Source organism: Buteo buteo, chromosome 23 (genome assembly GCF_964188355.1).
Source record: "Buteo buteo chromosome 23, bButBut1.hap1.1, whole genome shotgun sequence".
Taxonomy (NCBI): Eukaryota; Metazoa; Chordata; class Aves; order Accipitriformes; family Accipitridae; genus Buteo; species Buteo buteo.
This window is the reverse complement of record NC_134193.1, coordinates 11,730,014-11,740,905: the sequence shown is the minus strand read 5'-3', so window position 1 is coordinate 11,740,905 and position 10,892 is coordinate 11,730,014. Positions and strand designations below refer to the sequence as shown.

Sequence of the window (10,892 nt, the reverse complement as noted above, 5' to 3'; positions counted from 1 at the left end):
GCCATTTCCAGCGGCGGATGCTGAGTCACTGCAGGCCCCTCCGAAGCACCTCGCAGGGACCCGGCCGGGGGTAGTGCCGGGGGCGGGGGGTGTCGGAGAAGGAGCGGGGCCGCGGCGGGCCGGGGCAGGAAGGGAGCGGAGCCGCAGCGGGGCGGCGGCGGCGGCGGGGCAGGGCCCGGCGGGGCGGCGGGCGGGGGGGGGTGTCTGTGCGGGGGGGGGTGCGTGTGCGTGTGCGTGTGTGTGCGGGGCGTCGGGCTCTGCGGCCGGCGGGCCCCGGCGCTGCTGAGCGAGAGAAATGTGAGCCGGCTGCACCACTGCGGCGGCACTGCGGGCGCCGGGCGGCAGCGGAGCGGGAGCGCGCAGGCAGCGCCCGCGCCCGCCGAGCCCCGCGGGACAGCGGGGACGGAGCCCGCCCGCCCGCCCGCCTGCCTGCACCTGCCGGACGGGGGGGAAAAGGGGGGTGCCCCAGCTGCAGCCCCCCCGCCCCCCCAAGGCAGGCAGCCTGCGCTGTCGGCCGGGGAGTGTTGCATCAGCCCGGCGCGGAGCGGGGGCTCCGCGGCCGGAGGAGGCGGCGGGGGAGCCGGGGGAGGGAGAGCGGAGCCGCGGGGCGGGCGGAAGGTGCCTCCCCGGCGGCGGCTGCGGCGCTACCTGCCGCCTCCCCCCGGCCGCTGGTCCCCGCGGAGCATCCGGAGCCGGAGGAGCCCGGCGGGAGCCCGGCGCCGCCAGCGCTGCCTTTGTGCCCGGTGCCCTCCCCGCGCCGGCGGCGAAGCCGCCGGAGCAGGCGGCGGGGCCGTGGGAAGCGGGAGCGGGAGCCACGGCCCGGCCGGGAGAGGCGGCGGAGACCCGGCAGCATCCTCGGGGAGCCGGCCCTCCGCCCGGGCAGCGCCCGCATCCCTCTGCCTTTCAGATAACCTTTAGCCGCTCGGGCCTCCGAACCTTTCGCGGGGACGGAGCGGGGCTCTGGAGGCTAAACCGGGGACGCGGCCGCAGCGGGATCCCCCGTCCGAGGCACGGCGGGCCAGCGCAGGTAACGACCGGCACCGACCGTCCTTACGGCCGGGCTGCCCGGGGGGCATCACCCTGCGGGGGTGAGGACGTGTGGGGGCGTGGGGGTGGGGTGCGGGGGTGTGCGGGGGTGTGTGTGCGCACCGCTGGGCTGCGAGCGAGCCAGCGCGGCGTGGGGCAGGGGGGCATGGGGCTGGGGATTGCGGTGGGAGGTCGCCGGGGAGTGGGTGCTGTGTGTCGGGGGGGGGGGGGGGGCGTGCTGGGGAGGGCTGTGTCGCCCTAGGGGTGGTGGGGATGCGGGGTACGGCGGGGTGCTGCGCCAAGGCTGTGCATCAAGGTGTGTGACGGCGTGAACGTGGAAACGTGGTGGCTGTGTGCGGTGGCTGCCTGGCCGCACGGATGGCCGTGCCTGTCGGTATGCTGCGGGTGAGTGTCTGCGTGAGACCTGCGGGCAGAGAGCCCCCGGGGCTGCTGCTGTGCGCTGGAGCGGGGGGATATATGCTGCTTGCGGGGTTCAGGATGTGGGCCCATGATGGGGGATGCAGAATGCGAGGTGTCCCTCCCCAGGGCAGGCATTGCAGGACGCTTGCAGGACCCCAGTGCCACCAGGGCATGGCCCCCGGGGACACCCCCACTGAGGCCGGGCAGGGATCCAGCCTCCCACGGCTCTCGGGCATCCAGGGCTGAACCCCCTCCGTGGCCTCTAGCCATCCTCAAGGGCTGCTGCTGCAACCAGATGGCCCCCTCGGGCCCCCTCCGTCAGGCCTGGCAGGGCTCGGCAGGAGCAGGCATCCATCTAACAGGATTTGCAGTGTGATGGAGGAGAGCGCCTTCGCCCTTCTCGGAGGAGAGACAGGCTGTCGCTGGGGCTGCTGAGGGAGAAAATGGCCACGGTCTGGCTACCTGGCCCCCATCTCCTGCCCCCAAACATGGCCTGGCCTCTCCAGCAGCCCCAGGACAACGGCAGGGAGCTGGGAAGGGGGAGAGGAAGCTGGAGGGAGGGATAATACCAGGGACAGATCAGGAGCAAGCGATGGAGGTAAAAATAGATCTGCCAAGCAGAGGAGTGGCTAAACGTGAGAGAAAACCCTAAGCAGAGGCAGGTCGGTGGGGGAGCCCCCCCGGGAGGGGCCCTGCATCCCAGTGGGACAAAGGGGGACCTGCCCTCTCAGTCCCCAGGGCACAGGGGAGACCCGGGACCCCACGCTCGGGGCCACTGAGGAGATGCCTGGGGGGAAATACCTGCCTGCTCCCACTTCCTCCGGCCCAAACACCCGGGTGGATGGACAGGACCTGCAGGGCTCAATTGCCAAATTGCTGGGATGCAGGCGGGCACACATCCCGAGGGAGTGCTGGCAGCCAGTAGATCCGTGAAGAGCCTTGGATCCAACCCCCTCTTGCTTTTCATTTCCAGCAAGCACGAAGCTGAGCTGGGGACAGAGGTGCTGGGAACGGAGGATACAAGGCGCGTGGCAGCCCCGGCACCAGCCAAGGTGAGCTGCCCTCTGGCACGGGATGCTCCCTGAACCCCTGCCCTGCGGGAGCTGCCAGTGACAGCAAGTGGGAGAGCCGCGAAGTCAGAGCAAAGGAATTTGCAAACACATTCTTCAGCGCCACGAGGATCCCACGGCGCATAAACAGGAATAAAGGCCAGGCAGAGGTGGGGTCTACCATTGGTTCCTGCAAGACCCCCCCCGTACTCACCTGCCCTGGGCAGCACCCGGTGCCACGATCCCCAATTTACCATTCCTGACTGCAGCTGATCCAGCACAGGAAGAGCCAGTGAAGACGAAGCAGGGGGCTGCCAAGTGACGGCCAATGTCACGTTAACATCCCGGTGAGGCTCTGTGGGGAGCTGACGCTTTGATCACCCGCCCAAAAGCATCCTCCAAGGCAGGCAGGATGCTGCTGTGAGCCCTGCCTTCTCCCACCCGCCCCAGCCTTGCACCCAGCACCCTCGGGGCTGGCCGGAGAAGAGGGGTGCGGGGCCCGCTGGCGCTGCCCCGTCTCCCCAGGATGCTCTCCCGCGCCAGCAGCAGCTCCCCGTGCTCCTGTTGCGCGGCCAGACCGAGATTGAAAGCTCAGCAGGCTGCCGGCATGTTTTAGCCTCATGCAGGCGTCCCTCGGAGACCCCAGAGCAGTGGACAGTAATGTGAAAACGATACTCATGTCGTGTCTGAAAGGGCAACAGGTCATCATTAAAATGGAGGCGATGAAAATCATCCACCCAGAGAAGTTTTCGGAGCTGCAGGCCTCACAGCCGCGCTACGCGCCGGCCCCACGCCGTGAGCCGCCCCTCGTGGCCAAGCGTGCGTGGCCCTCCGAGTCCGAGATCATCGTCAACCAGGCGTGTGGGGACATCCCTGCCTTGGATGCCGCCCCCGGCCCCCTGCCGCTGCCCCGGACTCCCCCCTTGCCGCGGCGAGAGCGTGGGTACCAGAGCCAGCGGAAGGGCAGCTCGGAGGTCTGCTACCACCGGCAGCCGCCATCGGATGAGGTGATCGTCAACCAGTACGTGCTGCACCCCTCGACGCCCTGTGAGCCCCTCGAGTGCCCCACCTGTGGCCACATGTACAACTTCACCAACAAGCGGCCCCGCATCCTCTCCTGCCTGCACTCAGTGTGCGAGGAGTGCCTGCAGATCCTCTACGAGTCCTGCCCCAAGTACAAGTTCATCTCCTGCCCCACCTGCAAGCGGGAGACCGTCCTCTTCACCGACTACGGGCTGGCGGCGCTGGCCGTCAACACCAGTATCCTCAACAGACTGCCGGCCGAGGCCCTGGCCGCCAACCCCGTCCAGTGGAGCAGCGACACCGACCGCAGCTGCTACCAGACCTTTCGCCAGTACTGTGGGGCTGCCTGCACCTGCCACATCCGAAACCCGCTGTCTTCCTGCACCATCATGTGAGCCCCACACCCCTGCCCGCACCTCCCGGCAGCAGGGCGGCCGGCGGGTGGGAGAGGATGGCGCAGTGCCGTGGCCGGTCCCCAGTCCCTTCCTTGCCAGTGGCACAGACCAGGGATGCTCTGATGCTCGCCATGGCCAAGGACGTGGGACCGGTGACCTCGCCAGCACTGGCGGTGGGCGATGGGGATGCTGGGACCTGGCGGCAGTCCCCTACACCCCAGTGGTGCCCAGGGAGAGGGACGCTGGGATGGGGAGCACATCTACCAGCGCATCCAGGGGCTCTGACTCCCCCCCCGTCCTGCAGCGGGTGCCCCCACTGTGCATCGAGCATCTTGCCGTGCTCCTTCCCTGGGCGCCTTCTCCCTCCTCTCTCCCAGTGGCTCCCACGAGTGGACTCTGGGTCCCGACCAGAGCGACACCTTCCGCATTGTCCCGTGGCCACCGGCAATGGCACAAGGAGCCCTGGAGGTGCACGGTGTTGTGCGGGGTCACCCACCTGGCATGGGAAGCGAGGACAGGTCCCCGGCTGCCCCCCGCCCCTTCTCTGTAAGTTATTTGCCAAAGCTTTCATCTCAGTGGCCAAGCTGCCGTGCGCCCGAGTTGATTTAGTCAAGCCAAGCCGCCGCACCGGCCCCTCGGTTGTGAGCAGACACGCGGCCCATTTCCTCCACAGGCCCTTGAGGAAAGCTCCACTTTATCCTCATTTTGGAGGATTCTTGGTTTTTCCCTGTCCGTCCCCAGCCGCCCTGTCCCAGGCCGCTACGCGTTCACAAAGGCATTGAGCTGTGCCCGTTCTCTGCCGCTCCGACCGGGGCCCCACACCAATGCCCCATGAGAAGCCCGCGGGGGCGGTGTGGGGTCTGGTACCCCAAATTGCTGGCTCCAGCGAGGGGATTTGGCTGGGCAGGGGGGGCAGAGGTCTGGCTCCTGCCCACGGTCCCTCCCCTGGAGCAGCAGCTCTGCTCTGACCCCTGTGCGGAGGGGCTGGCAGAGAGGCAGCCCCCTGTGCACAGTCTTGCTTTCTCCAGGGCACCTGGAGTGGTAAGTTTGCTGCCAAAAAAGCAAAAAAAACCCCTAAAAAAATAAAGAAAAAGCCATAATTTGTGGGTGCTCCCGCAGTGCTGAGCACCACAACCCAGCACAGCCACGGCACCAGGGGCACATGCTGCCTGGTCCCAGGGCACCGGGGCTGGGTAAGCCAGAGGGCCCCTGCAGAGCCCCGCAACCTGGAGGAAGGAGCAGACCCCGGCGCTGCTGAAGTCCAGCATCCGTCCAGGGAGAGGGGCAGAACTGCCCCCCCCACCCATCCCAAGGGAGCAGGCGATGCCAACGGCACAGCCCCGGGTACCACCCCGCTGCCGGTGGAGAACGGGGGCCAATACCGTTTCTGTGTTGCTCTACCAATGCCTCCCGCTGCTGGTTGTGACAATGATCATGTTTTATACCCGGCCTTGTTCTAACCCCCATCAGTCTCCCCAATAAAGATTATATTGGAACGAATAGTGAGCTGGCATCTCGGGGAGTGCGTCGCTGCGGGCAGGAATGGGGCTGCACACCAGCCGGGATGCTGCGACCTGGCCCTGCTCGGTCTGTGGGGCAGGTTGCGGTGGAGATACCCAGAGGAAGGGCTTTCCCCTGGACTGACACCTCCTCCTCAGCCCTGGCTCTCGGCTCTGACATGGTCGTGCCCCCTCCTTGCCCAATCCCTGGTCCCACTGCACATGGCTGGGCACCGTGGGGTACCCTGCCCACCTTGGCAAGCGGTCTCCAGCCACACTGAGGGCTTTTAAATACCCGTTGGATGTCCCATTCCTCCCCAAGTGATGTGGTATACTGGGGGGAGGATTTGCCAGCCTGGCCCAAGTGGCAGCCGCTGGCGAAGGGAGCCAGGCAGGGACATGGGCACCGCTGGGCTCCCTCTGCCCTGCGCTGGTGAGGCAGATGCACCCATGGGCCCTGCCATGCACCATGCTCTGCACCACCCCCAGCGGCACACAGGGACTGCCCTGGGGCCTGGCATGCATCCGGCAGCACCGGCAAATGGCATCAGTGGGGAGCACCCACTGCCTGCACTGAATGGACCCTGGGGTCACCATGATGGCAGCTCTCCAGCTGGGAGAGGCAGAAATTTGCAGCAGAAGCAGCTGGGAGGACGCTCCTGGGGCAATGCAGTTCCCCAGGACGTAAGCGGTGCAGACAGGCTGGCCTGTGCACACGTGTGTGCGTGCATGTGCATGCCGGAGGGTGCGTGTGTGCACACACTGAGGCTTTCTGTGTGGGCACAGCCCCACTGGCCCAGTGCGGGCCCCTGAATTTCCTTTCTCTGGGAGCAGTGGCTGTCTCTGCCCTCTGCTATGGGACACAGTGGAGCAGCTGCTTCCAAAGCACCAGCATGTCCCTGGCTCACAGCTGAACCCCGGAGACAGGCCCCACCCTTGGGGGGTGCAGGGTGTGTGGGGTGGCTGCGAACCCCTTGTCCTTGGCAGCCGGTTCCTCCCCCAGGGGGTGTTTCTATGCCTGGAAAACAAAACCACATCCCAGTCCATGGGTGCTGAATTACAGCATCAATAATGCAGCCAGTGCCATCCCCAGTCCTAAGTGTGCAGCGGCCATGACCTGGCTCCCCGACAGTGCACCTGCATCCCTGCCATCTTTTGTGGGTGTGGGGGGCACACACAGCCCTGACAGCAGAGCCGGGGGCTCCCGGTGGTCACAGCATCCCCCAGTGAGCCTGATGATGTGACTGCTTGGGGAAGCTGGGGCAGCCCGAAATCCAGGATGAGCATCTCCATCATCCCAAAGGCTTATCCTGAATCCAGGATGAGCACCTCCATCTGCGGGGCCCCAAAGACACCAAAGCAATGGGCCAGCCAGGACAGAGGTGGCAGCAATTTTGCCCTCAAAGCAAGAATTTGCCCTTTTTATTACATAACGATGAAGGGTACAGCGTCTCCTAGCCCCCTTCATGGTACCTCTTGGGCACAGAGTAAATTTAAAACCGCTAATTTGATTTTGAATTGCAATTAAGGAAGAAATGGGGCCTTTCAGGAGTAAGTGCTGGGTGACAGCCCATTTTTCCAGCCCTATTAACCTCAAACGAGTGCTCACTGGAAGAGGGCCCTGGGTGTGCTGCATGGGGACAGGGATAGCGGGGCGGTGCCAGCCCTCGCATCATGGATGCAGGTGAATTAAAAGTCTTTCAAAGTCACTCCAGGCATCCCAAGCCCTGAAATGCTCCTACAGCCACTGTGGTCACACTGAGCTTTCATGCCTCCAAGGTGAGTTTTCAAAACACTCCAAGTCCCACCGGCTGCTGAAGCATGGCCAGGATGTTGTCGTGGGAGCAGATTTGGCCACAGGTGAGCAAAGATGCTCACAGATGTTCCCAGCTAAGCTGGTTGTAAAATCTCCCCATTAATGTAACATCTGTCCCAGGCTGGGATGAAGCTCTGGGCTCTCCCAGTGTCCAGGTTGGCCCATGTTGGGAGAGGGGACTTTGGGGATTAAATGGCTCCTAGGGATGACCCTTCCCCAATTGTTCTCCTTTTAGATGTGGGAAGGGCCAGGAACTGGCAGCTCTCTGCTGGTTTGGGCTCAGGGGATGATGTTTCCTAGCCGTTCTCCCCAAAACTGGCTCCTGCAGCCCAGCTGGTCGGTGCTGGGGGCCATGCTGGTCTGGGGTCAGCTCTGCACTCCTGATGGTGGTGGGTGGGCAGCCCTGGGCAGTGCCAAAGCTGGTCCCCATGCGTGTGGCTGCACTGGTCCCCATCCTGCCCTGCCACCCTGCCGGGAGGTTGCACAAGACGACCAGTTCCCTGTTGGTGCAGAGAGGGGGGAGGATCTGGCTCCAGTGCAGGGGCCGAAGGCTGTGCTGGGCTATGTGGTAGCACCATGCCAGGCTGGGAAGAAGGTGGCTGAGCATCAGGGCTGTGCCCGCTTCAGGGACACGCAGCCTCAAAACCTCAACCCGGGGCAGTCACGTACCCCAAATAGCTGTTTCAGCAGAGAGGAAGCTGCTTGCAACGGCTTCTGCCAGAGCCCAGCTTTCACAACGAGGTGCAACCCTGCGATGAGAGGATAACGGGTTGTGGCATGGAGCCCAAGAGGCTGTGACAGGTCCCCAGGGCAGCACTGGCCCCGTGGATGGGGAGGGACTGCTGAGCTCGGAAGTTTTCTTGGGGTTAAATCCAGGCAAGGGCTGCCCGCAGGCATGGGTACCCGCTCCTGCTCACTCCCCGGCTCCACATTCAAGGCCGGATTCCGGTGCAGGAGTTGCTTCGAGCACCTTACCACTTTCGTGCCGTCCCCCTGGCTGCTGTCCCTCCAGCCTCACTCTCACGGGTGCAGGATGGGGACAGTGCTGGCAGGTCCCCAGCGTGGGGGCTGAATGGGGAAGGGGAGATGCTGCTGCTGGTCATGTTGCAAAAGTGGCGGGAATGCCTCTGACCAGAGCTGGATGGGGTCCCTGAGCCTGACCCCAACCCCCTGACCCCAACCCTTGCCTGCCCAGGCAGGTGAGACCGGGCACACTCAGTGCATGCCTGAGGCTGGCTGTGCTGCCAATGTCCTCACTGCCACCAGTGCATGGCTGGGGACCTGGCTGGGGACACGCCAGGCTTCAGTGGGAGAAGTCAGAAGAGAGATACGGCCCCACAGAGCCCCAAGTGGGCACGTCCCTGCGGGGATGGGGCAGCCACATCACCGGTCTGGGGACACCACGTCACCCTCCTGGTGCCAGCAGCTGGGAGATGCAATGAAGAATTTGGGGTGCAATGGGGTGTTGGGGACTTGTGGGAGGGGACAGGAAGAGCTGTGAAGGGGGTGGGGGGAGATGAGTTGGATTTGGGGGGCTGTGCTGGAGTCCATGGTGGGGGAGAGAGGGGTTGGGGGGCTGCAATGGGGTAATGGGGTGCAGAAAAGGAGAGCTGGGGGGCTGCTGAGAAAGTGCATAAGGGTTGCACGGGAGTGTGCATGGAGGGGCTGCAAGGGCTGTAGGAGGGTGCTGGGACCTGCAGTGGGGTGTGAACAGGGAGACAGGGTGCATATGGCTGCTGGGGGGGGCACGGTGCTTAGTGGGGGTGCAGAGGGATGGCAAGGGATTTGGGGGGGGGGGCTTTGGAGGGAGCTGTGCCAGGGGATGGTGCCCTGCAGTCGGAGCCCTGCCGCAGCCTCCCGTGGCTCTCGGCTCGCCGCCCCCGGCCCCAGCTTGCCATGCTGCGGCACACTCGCCGTGCTGCTCGCCGCTATCTCAGTGTGCTAAATATAACCGAGTCCTTGCGAGCGGACATTGCAGCCAGGCTCTCACAGGCCAGCCCTGTCTGCACGCCAGGGCACCACGGTCAGTACCGAGCTCTGCATCGCCCCTGGGATCAGTCCTGCACTGCAGCCCCCCCAGGACCCCATCCCTGGCGGGGGGATTTAGGTGCCCTTCTCCAGCTTTTAGCACCTACAGGTGCCGGCAACCCGGCAAGGGGAGCACGGACGTGCTGGAGGGTTCGTCGTGCCCCATTGTGTCTCCGTGGGGACAGCTCTGGCCTTGTTTGCCCAAAAGCCCATTATATCCCCCCACGTAATGTAGAGCAGAGACATGTGCCGGGCCTCCCACATGGTGACAGGGTCCCCCCAGGGGTCTGAGCCTCCCCCTTCCCGCAGGCCCCATCTAGCTGAAAATGGCCCTGGCCAGGGCCGAGCTGGCGCTTCTCCTGACGGAGCTGCTCCACTTGGTATAAATAAATATTCCTCGGTGTGATGGGGGCTGGGGGGGACCCACCTGCCTCTGCCTCCTGGCCTGACCTGTTTCAGGATGCCCTGCTCCTACCGCTGCCTCCTGCACCTCGGCACTTCGCCGGAGCAACACACGGCAGCACCGATGCTGAGGGCAGCCTGAGTGCCCCAGCAAAGCCCACGGCCCAAATCTCTGCCCCCATGGGCACAAGGGCACAGGTTTCCTGCAGGGCTGGGCAGGCAGGGGAGCGTTCGCTCGCTCCCCACCGACCTGGCTCTCTTTGCAGGAGGAAGGGGAAGGGGGTGGGTGGGTGGTGGTACCCCACAGTCCCCCCCAGCAGCAGCCCTGGGGAGGTGCCCGTGGCACGTTTCCGGGGGAGAAGGGCAAAGCCAGGACAGACACGCGGTCAGTTGCACAACCCTGGCATGGCCAGGCAGGAGGGACAGGGCACGGCGGTGTCAGCCAGCCCCTCGGCAGGGACGGGCAGGGTGGGGATGGAGAGGGGTGACAGCACAGGGGGCGATTTGGCATGGGGTCTGCATAGAGCTTTAGCGGGGCTCCGAGGGGAGGCTGGCAGCGATAAATAAGGAGCAGCACATCCCAGGCTGCAAAGATGGGTGCCAGGACCGTGGGAGACTGACCCCCCCGATGGGATCTTGGGAGGATTGTGGGGGTCTGACACCTCCCTGCCACCCACCACCAGCCCAAAGGTGGCTGAAAGCCTGGAGCTGTCCCTGTCCGTCCCCTTCCCCTGGGGGTACAGGTGTCCCCAGTAAGCAGCTGCCAGCCCCGTGCTCTGCAGTGTGTCGGGGAGCAAGGGTGCAGAGGAGCTGCGCCATGGCCCAGGCATTGCCTGGCTGGGACACAGCCCCCGCACGAGGCCGGCTGCCAAGTAAGAAGCAGAGCCCACATCCTGCTCACCACTGAGATATTTCTGCCGGCCGCAGCTGGCCTAGCTCCCCGGCAGCCGTGGGCAGGTCCCACGTGAGCACAGCCACGGTGCCACGCTCGCTGCGGGCTCCTCCACCTATGGTGCCCAGCTGGAGCTCTGGCAGACAGGGCCATGTTTGCTCTCTTATCTCCATGCAGGGCAAGGCATGAGCACGGGCTGGCACCACTCGGCTGGGGCTGCGAGGTGCCGCAGTGGGGGTAGGCACCCTCTTGCAGGGTGGCTGGGGACCACCGGCTGTCCCTGTCGCCCTCTTGGTGTCACCGCTGGTCCCCAGGGGGACTCGCTCAGCCCAGACCAAGCAC

General features: G+C 65.1%; 1 protein-coding gene across 2 annotated transcripts; it reads left to right on the top strand.

The window, feature by feature from the left end:
- Positions 1-237: 237 nt before the first annotated feature.
- Positions 238-5,404, top strand: RNF208 (ring finger protein 208). Of its 2 annotated transcripts, XM_075055391.1 has the most exons (3): positions 238-1,027; positions 2,420-2,665; positions 2,765-5,404. In XM_075055391.1, the coding sequence occupies exon 3, from the start codon at positions 3,116-3,118 to the stop codon at positions 3,911-3,913; it is 798 nt and encodes a 265-aa protein (XP_074911492.1). In that variant the 5' UTR covers positions 238-1,027; positions 2,420-2,665; positions 2,765-3,115; the 3' UTR covers positions 3,914-5,404. The 2 variants fall into 2 exon arrangements, with proteins under 2 accessions (XP_074911492.1, XP_074911491.1); XM_075055390.1 differs by having other exon boundaries at positions 2,420-5,404.
- Positions 5,405-10,892: the final 5,488 nt, after the last annotated feature.